The 14890-nt window shown below is 44.2% G+C and overlaps 1 protein-coding gene across 2 annotated transcripts; it reads left to right on the top strand.

The window, feature by feature from the left end:
• Nucleotides 1-15: 15 nt before the first annotated feature.
• Nucleotides 16-13646, top strand: LOC144139262 (uncharacterized). Of its 2 annotated transcripts, none has more exons than XM_077671669.1 (6): nt 16-126; nt 309-407; nt 5026-5172; nt 6816-6991; nt 9501-9582; nt 13375-13646. In XM_077671669.1, the coding sequence occupies exons 1-6, from the start codon at nt 25-27 to the stop codon at nt 13462-13464; spliced, it is 696 nt and encodes a 231-aa protein (XP_077527795.1). In that variant the 5' UTR covers nt 16-24; the 3' UTR covers nt 13465-13646. The 2 variants fall into 2 exon arrangements, with proteins under 2 accessions (XP_077527795.1, XP_077527794.1); XM_077671668.1 differs by having other exon boundaries at nt 20-126; nt 291-407.
• Nucleotides 13647-14890: the final 1244 nt, after the last annotated feature.

The following is a 14890-nucleotide window of genomic DNA, read 5'->3' as shown; positions in this document are numbered from 1 at the left end:
GCTTATGCGCTCACCCATTCAAACATGTCGGACAGCTGGATATGCAGCTTGGCGTACGACGGGAAATTCGAAGCACTGAAGCAGCAGCTGTGTTCCGATCCCACGTTACTCACAAGAAAAGACCTCGTAAGTGTATACTTAGCGTGTCTGAGCCGCATAATGAAATTCCTCGGAAAGGTAACAGCGATGACGCTCACGGGAACCCGATGTTCTTAGGGTGACAGAGCACAAATTCAGCCTTTGCTTACTGGAACCGCTTTTGTTCTTACGTCCGGGAGTGTTATTGTTAGTTCTTGTTTTTGTTACAGGCAGGACGTATTCCGCTGCACTGGGCGATATCGGGCAAGCACAATGACATCGTCAACTTTCTCCTTCAGCAAGGATCGCCGGTGGACTGTGTCGACCAGGTAACGCTTATGCTTTTTATAGTTTTGCTATTTGTAAACGCTCCACGTGCAATTCATTAGAAAGCCGTCGTTCACATATGACCTCGCGAAACGCAGGTTATTTTCGCGATTCGTTGCAGCTGTCATGTCATCTTCATACAAACACAGCTGTCGAAGCCCCCATCAACAACCACCCATTGTTGATTCCGCGAATATTCCCTGTTCCCTATTTTACCTGTCGATTCTGCTTTTGCACAATTGAACCTGTTTGCCTTCAAGCTTCCGTCCAGAGGTAGTATTAGTAAAAAAATGTGGTTGATCCTTTGTTCATAAGAATCTGTAAAACACGACAGTGAAATGTGCCTTTACAGGAGCATTTGAATGCTTATTGTGAATCAATATGAACTTGCACATCGCTATTTATATTTCGTCGGTATGGCATCGTTAGACGCATCAACGTTAGACACTGGATTACACGTGGCGGAGCATTGCGTAAATCTGATGAAAACCCCAGGCGCCCGCAAACCGAACGGGTTGCCAGTGGATCATTTGGTGAAGTCACAGTACGCTACAGCGAAAGGAGCATGACTTGCGGGTCGTCAGCAGTCTTGTGGGTGTGCTTGGCGAGCAACATCCTGCTGGCGGGTCGCCTATTCAAAGGTGCGACCACATTGGTCCTGGTCCGTGGAGTGTACGCCACACGCTTGCGTTGCGACAAGCTCAGCTTGTGGAACGTGGCGGCGGCATTCCACAAGCTGAGCGGTGTTCCACATAGGCGGCGGATGGGTAAACACAGCAGTTTCCGCTACTACATGCTGCCCTATCGAGACGCCAACTATCGGCGCTCATTAGCGTCATGACGCACTACTTCACTTCACCTCTCCTAGACGGCAGCACCATCTTAATGGACAACTTAGAGGGAAGGACATAAGGCGCATTCGTACAGCTGTCCGAGCATGGCTTCATGGCTCAGTTGGTAGAGCGTTTCACACCTCCCGTTGTGGCCAGACTGATCGTGGGCTCGAGACCTAGTGCTGCCGCGCCAATGTAACTTTTTCGGTCATTTCCATGACGGATATGACGTCAGTGAAGTTTACACTGTACCCTGGCATAAAACACTTTCGTATTAAAAAACAAAAGCGACTGCATCAATATGGAGCCTAAAGCCTCCACTCACATTTTAATTAGATATCCTTAGACAAAAGTGTATTGTGCCGCATGTCATGACGCCACAGAAGAAAGATTGAGAGCTGGCAAGTGGCAGTGCATAGCTCAAATGTTTCTTGGTTGTATTAATTTCATTGCAGTCATGAAACGGGAGTAATCGCACCAAATTTGTTTTGTTCCGTTTTTTTCTTCTATGAGCCGCAGATAACTCATAAAATATAACGTATAAATTAAAGACGGACCATTGTGCTGCCGATAATGAATTACAGCGCCATCCATGGCATTCGTTTTGGATTCGGCTGCGGATTCGGTGCTTTTTTTCTCCGAGCGAGATGCCAGCCTTGTCCTTGCCTATAAAAGCATCCAAGGCCTGCCTCCTTTCATGATCACCTATATTTCACTCTGCCTTCCCACTCAAACATCAGTCCTGCCATATTTAAAGGGGTTGTGAAGAGATTTTCAAAAAAATTGTGTTGTGCGTGCGCTTATAACCGTGGAACCTTGATAAACAAACAATGCATACCCGTTTCGTTGCCCGATATCGGCAAATAGGAAAACAAATGCAGTTTCGGTTTCACTGAGGCTTTCCTCCTCAACTCGTGCAGTGACGTTTCAGTAAGTCAGTAAGAAGCCAATCATTGTTCTCCCTCGTCTGCACAATATGTCGGCATAGAACGGGCTTGCAAAGGGTCAGATAAAGCTACAACACTGGCGCCATGATGAAACTCGCCCTGCAACTGAACGGGGAGATGTCTGATCTCTGATGTGACTGATCAACATGGTCAAACTTTCAATCAACAACGCGGGTGAGTGGCACAGGCAGAAGTAACCACGTTTGATCTAAACTGGGCATTCGTAAACTGTTTACGCTGTTTCGCAAGAGTCTAAACTGTCGTTTTGCTAGCCAATATTCTTGCACAAGTTTCCCGACATGTCTCACGTAGCCCGTAATGTGAGTTGCGCGAACGTGAAACGTCTGACCTGACGAGATAAATTACCGAACGCTTAAAATGAGAATTTATTACATAAACACGTTTATCGAAGGAACTTAGAGTAGTCGGAACTTAAAACCCATCCATCATTTACTCATCAAGCGCAACAATAACTAGCGAGAAGCAGCGATACAGCGCCGAGTCGCCGAGTACCACCATCACGCAGTTCGACGATTGCTTTCCTGTTTTCTGCAATAAACAATGCTGCTAACGCTGTGTCGTTGATTGTATATGCTCCCCTTTGGCTTACTGCAGAAGCGTTCAACAGTAAGTTGGCGGTCAAAGCTCTGGGTTGATTACAATTTATGAAAACACGACAGACTTCTGGGTTACAAATGCGAAGAGGCTTTTATGCCGCAGTTTTTCGCCACGCGCGCTTCTCATGCCGGTAGTGTAGTGGATAGAGTATCCAACCAGGCTGTCTGTAACGTTGGGCTGGCATAGAGGCCGCAAGTTCGAATTGCATACGGCGCACTTTTTTTTTTTTTTTTTTGCTTGAGTGGTTTTGTGCCATTTCAGACAAAGAAGGTAAGATTCCGAAGAGAATTCGGCAAAAAACTTGAGATTCAGCGCTAAAAACTGTACAAACAGCCAGTAGGTCTGAGTTTTGCTGCAATGGTTGCCAGACAACTGAAGCGGTCCTGACACCGCTCACGTGGACAGAAAACTGTTTTTTTTGGCAGCGAATAAAGGATGCATTATTTTTAAAATATTGGGTTTGCAGCTTTGCAGAACAATATACACAAAGAACGTTGAACGCGTTCAACTCTCGAATGTACTTGACGTGACGTCTCTCTAGTTGCGCTGCCGACCGACGATGCGCGCATGGTCGCTTGCGATGCGCCTCAAAACGAGTATTTCAAAGGCGCCTCCTAAATTCCAGAAGCAATGAATTGTGAAAATATTTGGAATTTATGTTCTTAGGTCGTTCAAGCAGACAAAATTAAGCAAAGACAAATGCATTTTCTCTTCACGACCCCTTTAAGATGTCTCGGACTGCCCAGAAATGGGGTTGGTGAGCGAAACGCGGACAAAAGACTGCAAGCCCGCTCCAAAATGTTTACCTTGTGTTGTTCTTTTTGCCGTGCATGGGCTGGTCGTTTTTGTTCCCAATTAATATGCAAGTTGCTGAGAGGGGAAGGTCGGAATACTTCGCTTCGAGTCCAACCAGCTGGAAGCTTTTCTGTCGCGCACTTCTAGTAGACAGTTTGATGTCTCAGAGTAGATGAGCCCAGTTTCTTATACTCGGATACAACTTAAAAATGACAATGGAAGTTGCTGCTGTGCTTCATTTTCTCAATGTGACGGAAAGAGTGCGTTGCTGTGAATATTTTGAACGTGACACAAGTTGTGTCTGTGAAAAATTTCATGAACTGCTTATAAACTACTGGAGTGATGACAAACAAACTACGCGGAGAAAAGGCAAACGACGTGAAACATTAAGTGCAATATCCTTTCAAAATGTGCACGTGTTGGCATCTGGGTTCGCTGCTTCAGCGGAGTGACACACTACATGAGCTATTGCTGTTTGTAACTTGCAGCTAAGCATAAGTTCTCAAAACTGCAACAATGATGTCAGTTTATAATTGGTTCCAAGCAACGTTTGATCCCCATAAGTGCCAGGAAGTCATCTTGGCCTCTTCGTCAAGTGAGCCATGCTAGTATTTGTGAATTCGACTTTGGTGTCAGTACTCCTTTTTAAGAAATGTGCTCGCTGTGGCACACAGATTTGGGCAAAGTGAACCACTTTCTGACTCAATGTGACGTCATGCCTTATGGAGCAAAGAGGAAAGTGTTTAGTCACACATGAAATAAAGCTTCTTGTTTTGCTTTTACTTACATTACTTTCACAATGTTTTCATTGCTACTGCTGCTGTTTTTGGGTTTCCTTTTCTAGTTTATTGTACATACTTAGGATACACTTGTTTTGGTTTTTAGATGGGTGATTATCTCTTCTATGCACAGTTTGTTGCAATATGATTAAGCCATGGAACCTGTCCATTAATTTGCATTCAAATTTTTTACGAAGTTGCATTATGTAATGCAATGTGTCGCAACACGGAAGTCGTGGAACGCTGACCCCGTCTATAGTATTCGCCAAAAGACAGTGCGCTTGCTGCAACTTTTGCGTCAGGTACAGTGTTTGGGGTTCTTTTTTTTTAAGCAAATGGCACTGGCGCTCCATGGCATGTGTTCACAATGCAGACAAGACGCCGATGGGCCAAAATTGTTTTCCCACTGTTTCAAAATAGCCAGTCCTAATGTTAAACAGTCCTAATGTTAAACAAAGTGGGCCACAAATATCTGACCACTGTGCAAAATTGGAGTGAAACAGCTCGTGGTTTACTGAAAAAAAATCTTTACAATGGCTTGGGTAATGTTTCAATGCTGTTGCGTACATGGCATCACACTTTTGCTTGAAGTTTTCTCTCTCTCTTTTTTTAAATCTTTTATGCTTACGGTCAACTTTGCATACGCAGGCCAACTGGACACCACTGATGATCGCGTCGTCGGTCGGTCACCTGGAAGTCGTCTCAGCCCTTCTGAGCCGAGGAGCCAAGGTGGATGTCGCCAACGAGACCGGACAGACGGCGCTGCACTACGCTGCCTCCAAGGGCCACCTAGATGTAGGCATTTCACATGCTCAATTTACGATTCTTTGCTCCGAGTTTGTAGAATGAAGTAGTGCTCCCTACTTATCTGTTGATGTTCAGTGCCTGCCCCCAACTACAGAATGATCTGCTTTGTTATAAGTGCTTCATTCATTCATTCATTTAAATAACATTTCAGAGACTTGTATGAAAGTAGCAATCTGAATGGCAGAGAGTGCTACAAGGCTTTATAATTGCAGCTGAAAGAGAGGTGTTCATTTCATCATGGCATCTGTGACAATTTGGTTTATCGCAAGTTTGCTGTCGGGAACCAGCATTGTTATTTTTATTTACAATTTTATGTTCTTCCTTGTTTATTTGGGTTGAAGGGCTTTGCAGCAGCAGTTCTCCCACTCGTGCGATTCATGTGTAGCGAAGCAAGATGTGCACAGTGTAGTTTGTGTGGGCACAATTGTGGTGGCTGTATTTATTTATTTATCTATTTATCTAATACCCACAGTGCAAGGGCATTACAGTTTGGGGGGGGATCTTCACAACAAAATAATACAAAGTTGCAAGTCAGCTGAACATTGGCCTTACAGCATATCAAACATACAAAACATCTGTACAATGCAGATATACATCTCAAACAAGTGCCTATAAAATTGCTGCGTCATGTTGTGCTACAATAGTTGAGGGTGTAATGGAGACGGCATTGACCCTGTAGCAATAGTGCCAGTTTTAATGCAGTCTTAAAACAACTAATCTAGACATTAAGGAAAACGAATGAAGTACAGTCGAACCTTGTTATAGCAAAGTAGTATTGGGACGGCACATTAGTTCATTATATCCGATATTCATTGTAACAGTAGAGGTAAAAATCGGCTCTAAAAAAATCAAAAATCTGGCTTGCGCAAAAATAATTGCTACAAAAATGTATTTTTCAGACCTCGAATCCACTATAAACGAGGTAGCCCTTACCATTCTCATTGTTGCACTTCAACCTCAATGAACCAGAAGATGGAGTATGTTAAATTACAACATAACAAGGTTCCTTTGACAAAACAGGCCTCCGTCCTTATTTATTTGATAAAGGGTGTGATATTCGTCTGGTGGCTACTCACAGCACTGAGCAGGATGTAGGTTAAAAAAAATGCCGTTCTAAGCCTTTCTCTTGCCACTGTGGCATTCTAACCCCTTTCATTGCCTTGGGCTGGTAACTGGACTGCCTTAATTAAGGCATGTAGAGAAAGAGAACAGAGGCACTGCTTTGCAGTGGTACGCACACAGTTTTTAATCCAACGACAGGGGCACTGGCTAAGGCGTTGTTCTGCCGAGCCCAAGGATGCGGGTTCGATCCCAGCCATGGCGTTTACTTTTACGATGGAGGTATACAGCCGCGTGTTTAGATTTAAATGCCTGTCAAGGATCCCCGGGTGGTCTTAATTAATCCGGAGCCCTTCACTCGCATCTTCAACACCACTCAAAATTTTATAAGGGTAGCATTATGGGCCCTTTGGTACTCTATTATTACAAATAAATTGCACCAAAAAGGAGGCACGGACGAAGTGTCTGTCCTCACTTCATCCGTGTCCCCTTTCCGGCGCAATTTTTTCGCCCCAAAACTTAATTTTGTAATTTTAAAACTGGTAAAACTACTCTGGGTGTCTGCTGTGCAGGTTGCCCGGGTTTTGCTGGAGCACCACGCTGACATCAACGCCCAGGACTCGTACGGCAGCACCCCCCTGCACCGGGCCGCCTCTCTTGGCCGGTGCCCCATCGTGCATCTCTTTCTGGACGGCTACAGCAACCAGCTGGACCTCAACCGTATCGACAAGTCCGGCAACACACCGCTGTGAGTTCCGGCTCCACTGCGTGTGTTTGGTTGCATTTCTTGCTTTGACTCCTGGCCCTATTACGAGCCTGGCAACGCAGTTTTTATTTTAAAGTGGAAGCTTTCTTAGTGGGACCGGTGGCGTCGTGTCAAAAAAGCTAATGCGTTTCCCCAGAGACCGGTTTGTTGACCGAGAAGCTCTGATAAGATCTCTGGACATGTGGCGCGCGCGTGAAACCACTTTTCCGTTGCGTCAAAATGGCTGCTTGAACATCGCGAACAAGAAGGAACACTTCTAGATAAGACAGTGCATACATCACTCACAAAGGAGGAGTACAATAGTAGTATACCTTCATCTCATAAACCACATATCAGTGTACATTTAGGTCGTTCGTAGATACGTTTACTTAGTTTGCGAAAAATGGTCACATGGGTTTTTTCTTTGTTTGCGGTTTGGGGCTTTGAAGGTTTGACGATCGATTGGATGCACTTTCTTGAGAAGGTTGGATGCACTTTTAGATTTCGCGCTTCTCTAAAGTTTCTTTAGGAAGGGTGGTAAAGTTTTTATGCCAAGTGCGAGTGGCCCATCTGTGATACTGGCATGACCGTGATTAAAGCCTCGCGTAGTTTTCAGTTTATAACGTGCTTGTGCAGTGGTTGCTGCTTGTATTCCGTTGCAACCTAGCAGTTCGCTTTTCCCCGTGGACCTATTGGGAACCTAGAATTGAAACTTTTTTTACGCCCAAGCGCGACTGGCTTATCTGTGAAGTCAGCACGATGGTGGCTGAAGCCTCCTGTATTTTGCGGTTCATAACTTACGCAAACACTGACGCGCATTAGAGGGAGGGGTCGTTGCAAGTTTGCTGCTAACAGCCTGATGTTTAGCTTAACGTCGTGCTTTGAGCTCTTTCATTGGTCAGTGCCCACAGCTCAACTTACTATGAGTATGACGTAGCTTGGCGTGTTGTAAAATGAAACTTGAAAGGTTGCGTAACATGAGGCGTAAGGCCTAACGTAGCACCTTGAGGTGTAACATCATCATCTAGTAAACACGTTCTCATACTCACTGTACTTCAAGCTGCGGTTACCGGTTGACATAACAAAACCCCATTGCGACACTTTAAAGGGGCCATGCAGACAAAACACAAGCTTGATTCATTCGAAAGATTCCCTTATTAGAATCATACTGACACCATTCTTAATGTAAACTTCCTTCAAATAAGCTATATAATTATGAAGAAAGGGAATGGCCATGCGACCCACTAGCTCATTTCCCGCAACAGAGCCTAGGATGTCATACGTGCCCAGCTGTGAGATTGGCTGAGGCCGCCAAAAGCAAACGCAAATTAGGCAGGGCTTACAAGCTTGCCAAACAAACTGTTTGTGCTTAAGGGCACATTCTTTTTATAGCAGCAAGAATGGTGGGGTAAATGGTGGAAGTTATGAAAGTGGACGTAAACATAGAAGTGCCGATGCGTACTGCTGTTGTACTGCGCACACTATGCCTGTTTTAGCTTCACAGCACTGCGGCTCTTTGGGGTTGTCTCAGACAACACTGGCTGATTGGCGGTAGTGAACGGCGTCTTACGTGACCATATTTGACAAGCGAACAGCATGATTCACGAAATTATTATTTTCTGCCTGAAGAAAAACAAGCCGGGTACAAATATGGTCAAAAACAAAGCAAAGGCAGAAAACGGCTCGCAGCAGTATGCTGGCGCCATCTTGGTTGAGTAACAGTAAACAAAACTCCGGAATCGGCTACAGAGCGATTCTTGCGATATCATTGCAGGCGTCGTGAAAACACACGATTCAGTGGGAGAATCAACATTTTAACTGAAATTGACTGATTTTCCAGTGAATAAAGCATTGTTTGCTTCCCCATAAGCGCTGGGGGAACTATAACACACGAAATCTTTCGAATAAAACAAACTTGTATTTTGTCTGCATGGCCGCTTTAAGCCTTGGCCAGTGCGTACTCAACATTATTTGCTGCTGTTACTCTAGCGAAGTGGCACACACCCACAGGGTAGCACGTAGACGCAGAAGGGGATTGGCCAATAGTTTAAAACTGGAATGTATGGAGCAATGCACCGTTCCACGATCAGTACAATAAGCCTGGCACTCCGGCGCAATCCAAAACGCTAGACATGTTTGATATGCCACGCCCCACCTCCAAACAGATGTAAAAGATACCAAACCACTTTTATTTACGAAAAGAATGCACGGCATAGAGCTCAGTTAATTTTTGACAAAAAATTACGGGTCATGGGAAAAAAATGCAGCATTGCTAGGGGTAGTCTATCACGCATGATTGCAATGAATGAGCTAATCAATAGCAATGAATGAGCTAATCAATAAATCAATCAATCAGGCAATTACTGACAGCCGAAAGCACCAGGAGGGTTAGCCACAAGAAGTATGAGCCTTTACTCTGAATCCTGTATACATTGTCTGACAGATGGGTTCCCTTGTTGAGTCTCCAAAGAAATGCCTACGCATTGGGACAATTCCATCGACCTCTTTGCAGGCACCTGGCTTGCGAAGAGGATAGGGTCGACGTGGCCAGGATGCTGGTGCAGGCTCACTGCAGGACCGACATCTTGAACAAGGTTGGAAGACGCCTGCATATTCCTCCCTCTCTGTAAAACCGTCTTAGCATCACTGCGTGCATCCTGCCAATGCAGTATACGTATGGTTTGTTTTTGGGTTTCGTATTTTCGGGTATTATTTTTCAAACTCATACTAGGCGAGAAATCGGGTGTTTCGTAAAACCACTTAGGAATTCTGTTTTTTTCTGGTTAACTCTACAGATGTACGAAGTAGTAAAGTCACTTTATTTTATCAGAAGGGATCACGAGCTTCCTCTAACTGTTTTGCTGTTTCTTTCAAGTTGGTAATCGGGGGCGACATCAGGCTCTTCTAGCAAATAGTCTCCTAAATTTGTCGTTTCTTTAGAAGTGAATCAGTAATGATCACAGTAAAGGGCACTGATAACCTTCAAGAAATGAAACTTTATTCCCAGAAAGCTGGTGATCGATTTTTTTGCACATCCTTGCTTACATACATTATCATCTTCATGCGCCACATGTCGGTCCCCATGCGAGACTTGTCCCATCGTTGAACGTATTTCAGCTGGGAAAAAGCTTTCTCGGCATCACAGCTTCTATTAGCTAGGCATAACAATGTCAGCGCAGCGTTTGCCAAGCTGGGGTAGCGAACGGTAGAGTCATGTCAATACAAAATAGTTCGAAAGCTGTGTTTTTGGGACTTACTTCGAGCAAGTACTGGTTGAGAACTGTGGACCATCAGTGCACGGTTGCGCAGGTCACTACTTTGAAAAGGTCCATTCACGGACAAATCAGGTATAACCCGATTCTTTGGAAACATGTTCGGGGCGTTGAAAATCGGGTAAAATCTGGTTTTGCCCGAAAACAAACAACCCTAAGTATATGATGTATCAGCACCTTGCAACTGAATCTTATTGCCTTCGTTGTACAGTCACGGACCAAGGGAATGCGAACGTGAAAATATGAACGTGAACAAGCAAAACTGAAAAATTCTTTTTGTGGAAGTCCAATAATGGCACACTATAGGTATGCATGGAAAGCCACATTTCCCAACTTTGTAACTGTAAATTAGGCCACGCGTCATTTTCACTTGAATAGAAAGAAATTGCAGTATTTGCGTGTGCTGGTTCATATTTTCATGATCGCGTTTCATTCATCTATGTACATCAGCCTAGCCGGTGCTCCTTCTAGACTCTTGTATGTTTGTGACTCGGCGAAAGTATCTTAAAAAACAACATTGCATGCTTACAGTAATAGAGGATGGGTGAGTGCTTGGAATCCAGGTGTATTCACCCTAAAATATCCACTTTTTTTTTACATTTTATTCTTGCTGTAGCAATTAGGCTTCTTAGGACGGCAAAAGTGTGTCAATTCATCCCTTCCTAAATTGGAGAATGTGTTTCATGCAGGACAAGCCATTTAGAATGGCGACTTGCGAGTGCCTCGCTGCATTTTTTGCCTACCAGATATGTATATTGGCAGGCATAGCCTACCAGTGATAGCCATGTCAAGAGGGCATGGTCCCAACTGTGCGTGCGATTCCAGCGGTAGCAAATTGCGAACGTGCGTTCGGATTTGTGGGAAGCCAGACTACAGTTTTCAAGAGGTGATCAGAGATGAGTGACCTCCGCTATCTAAGTTCATTCTATGCTAGTTGACCGAAGTGCCGTGCAACATTTCCCCATTGCTACTTTTGTAACGATAAATTTTGTTTGACACAAGCAGCCCCCATTTTATCGTGTAATTAACTAGCATGCACTAAGCTGTTGTCAGATATGCATACCACACAGCTTCGAACGAGATGTGTTCCGCCCTGTGATGGCAGGCTTCACAATTTTTTTTTAAATGTCACAGTTTGGTTATCAGTCCAGTGACTGTTGATAAGAAGGGCAGTACATACTTGTAATTATATGAGAGGGAAATCTGTCACTGCTGTCATCTGCAGTCTTGAGAACCGCTATAGCAGCTCGAAGTGTGTTCCTCTCCTACTTGGCTTGGCTTGATTTGTAACTTGCCTTACTGTAGCACCTGACGTCGAAAACGAGCAATTTTTTTTTTCTTTTTCTTGTTCAGGTTGCGTGAAGCTTCTGAAAATTTTATTATTATTATTAGCTGTACACTTATGTTAGTAAAATAATTCTCATTATTACAGTTTTCGCAGTCACAGGCAACTTTTGAGCTCGTCGGTGAGCCATGCCAAGTAACAATAGAACGCTCCCCTCTGGTGCATGAAAGCGTGCTTGTTGAGGCACAGTTTGCCTGGACATTAGCGCCTGATTTCCTTCTAGCAGGTGCTAATGTGAAACCCATGGCTATAGTACTGTATAAATTCACAGGAATTCACTATATTCACTAGGGCAAGCCCTTTTTCTACCTCAGTAACGTTTTGGAGGCTATCCCAAAGGTTGGGAACTGCTGAAAGCTTGACTCCCAACATTGGAATATACATTTCGTTCACTTTTTCCTGGCGGCTGAGCTAAGTTTACTGCGACAAACAAATCCAGGTTCAGAAGGTGGTTGGTTGTGGGGTCTATAATTGAGCGCACTGCCTGTTCGGCGGACCAGACCACAGGGTGATGTTCCGCTTTAAAGGGGCCGTGCAGACAAAATACAAGTTTGTTTTATTCAAAATATTTCAATGTTTTATAGTGCCCCCAGTGCTTGTCCGGATGCAAACGATGCTTTACTCACTAAGAAATTAATCAATTTAGGTTGAAATTTTGATTCTCCCGCCAAATCGTGTGTTTTTATGACATCAGGAACGAAGTCATTGGTCTGTACATTCAAACGAACTTCCACTGCGTCATTCGGCTCTGCAGCCTTGCTTGCCGTCACTCCTCCCAGACGGCGCTACCATACTCAGCCGCGGAGCGTTGTCCAACCTTGCTTTTTGTTTGTATTTGCACCTGGCTTGCTTGCTTTTGTTACTGCAGAAAGTAATCGTTTCGTGAAACATGAGGTATGCTTGGCAAACAGGATCACATAAGACAACTAAAGCGGCGTACAGCTGCACAGATAAAACAAGCATGTGTGCCCAGTACCAACAGCAGTGCACATCAGTACTTCTATGTTTACGTGTCTTTTTGTAACTTTTAATTGCTTACCCCACCATTCTTGCTGCTGTAAAATGAATATGCATTGCATTTAAGCGCAAATAGTGCGTTCGGCAAGCTTATAAGCTGTACATTATTTGCGTTTGCGTTTGCCGCCGTCAGCCAATCGCACAGCAGGGCTTATGACATTATAGGTTCTGTTGCGGGGAATGAGTTAGTGGGTCACATGGCCATTCCCTTTTTTCCTAGTTATGTAGCTTATTTGAGCGAAGAAAACGGGTGTCAGTGTGACTATAACTGGGCACTCTTTCAAATGAACCAAACTTGTGTTTTGTCTGCATGGTCCCTTTAAGCATCCGCTAAAGAAGTCTCGCTCGTCGGTTTTCATGGCACAAGAGTTTTGGCCCTAAACACTTCGGTTCGAGCCCCAGCAGTTTTGTGTAATTTCTTTCCTGAAGTGAATTTCTTGCTGTAAAATGTTCTCTTAAATCAATTCTGCACAGTATTTTTTGCAAAAAAAAAAATTAGTTTGGTGTGTTTTAGGTCAGTTTAAATGGATAAGACTCAACTGCACTGTGCTACAGTCCACTGAATAAAGCTGAACAATATTCTGCGGTCTGGTCCGCAGAATAGGCACTGCCATAATCTGAGGAATAAAGCTGCTTCGTGGCAGCACAAAAATCACGATTATGCACAACATGCTGTAGCTGTGGCCTAAAATTGTTGAGTAGACATGTGCCGAGACTTCAGGTGGCCGGTTCGTGTTGTTTTCAAAACGCAGGAAGAAAAAACCGCCTTCCAGATGGCGTCGCCGTCCACGGCGAGGATGCTTCAGTCCGTGCAGGATTCCTCATCGGCTGGTGACGCTTAGCGGGAGTTCGTTTGCAGAACATCACGATCGCCAGCTTATCAGGAGGCCGTGAATCATCCACCCAGAACTGTGTGCAGAGTGCGTGGTTGTGAGTGATTAGGCAAGCACTAATGGCAAGGTGTTTTCTTGTACCACCGCCAAACAATGCATTTCAATAAAAGTTCTCGTTCACACTTTTCTTATGTTGGTGGTCTGTGTTCTTTGTGGGGTTGCAAAGCGATGTGAAGTTGCCCAAATTAGGTAATGGATTAAAGTTGGAAATTGTGGCCTTTCATGTTTCGAGGCCTGTAGTACAGTCCAGATTACTTTAGTGGTTTTTAAAAGACGGTTTCTTGTTCCATTTCAGTGTTTTGCGTGGCGATTTGAGACTGGCTTTTAATGAAGCTATAAAGCAGCTTCAGTAAATATAGTGAACGAATGTTTGGTGACAATGCAGCAAGAAGACAGTTTAATCATTACATTATCTGCCATTAGAAAGAAACAGGGACAAAGTAGTGGGAAAAGCTTCTATGTGCCGAAAAAAAAGTGAAAGAAAATTGCAAGAATGAAAAAAAAAAAACTGGGAAAGCTATTTTTGGTTAAAACGAATCGATTGAACTTTGGCCATTTTACAGAGCCCTGGCACATTTCCCTCTGCGGGTCTTTTCGAAGCTATTGCTATTACTGATCAATGTCATTGATAGATACTATTCAACTGTTATCAAGCCTTGGCCAATTTCCCCCCATGAGTAGGTACGTGGCACCCTAGATATGTATTGTACAGAGGGGTTCTGTTCCCGTGGGTGCGAGCCCGCCACTGCCTGCACACACCCAGTGCCATCTGGTTCCTTTTGAACACTGTTTCTATTATTCTGAACATCTACCGAAAGATCCCCACGTTCGGATTCACTAGCCTAGGGCTAGGATCGTGCATTTTTGACGTGAACAGCCTGTTCGAATCCCACCAGTGCGAGAATTTGTGCAAAAACCCATTTTCCTTGTTGTAAAATGTTTTCTTGGCTCAATTGTATGCGTTATTTTTTACATGAGGGCTGTTTGGTATCATTTAGGTAGGCTTAGGGGGGGCACAGTATATCGACACGTTTAATTAACATTCTACATTGATCTGGAAGTGCCAAGCTTTTAACTATCTTGGAACAGGGTATCAACGGGGCATACACCCACCCAGCACACATATCACAAATGCAGTGACCACAGGCCTTGCATCTAATGTGCAAAATGTAACTCAAAAGTCTTTTGGGTACCTATTTTCTCGAAGATGCTTGCGCCCAACAGCCAGTAACCTCCACTGTGGCAATTTCAGCGGTCAACGTCATGTAACGTGTGTACCTAATAAGATTCCCAGTGGATATGAACTTGTGCAGAAGAACATCATTGGTATATTCCTGCTAATTGCATTCTCCTATCAGATTAGTTGTGGAAGGTC

The sequence above is a fragment of the Haemaphysalis longicornis genome, unplaced genomic scaffold (assembly GCF_048455015.1).
Source record: "Haemaphysalis longicornis isolate Haplotype H1 unplaced genomic scaffold, Haemaphysalis longicornis Haplotype H1 scaffold_5, whole genome shotgun sequence".
NCBI classification, from domain to species: Eukaryota; Metazoa; Arthropoda; class Arachnida; order Ixodida; family Ixodidae; genus Haemaphysalis; species Haemaphysalis longicornis.
This window is presented reverse-complemented; position numbering and strand designations above follow the sequence as displayed.

Coding starts and splice junctions, on each gene's coding strand:
- LOC144139262 (XM_077671668.1), top strand. CDS start 25: ATGTCGGACAGCTGGATATGCAGCTTGGCGTACGACGGGAAATTCGAA. Junction 127..290: donor TACTCACAAGAAAAGACCTC/GTAAGTGTATAC, acceptor TGTTATTGTTAG/TTCTTGTTTTTGTTACAGGC. Junction 408..5,025: donor CGGTGGACTGTGTCGACCAG/GTAACGCTTATG, acceptor TTGCATACGCAG/GCCAACTGGACACCACTGAT.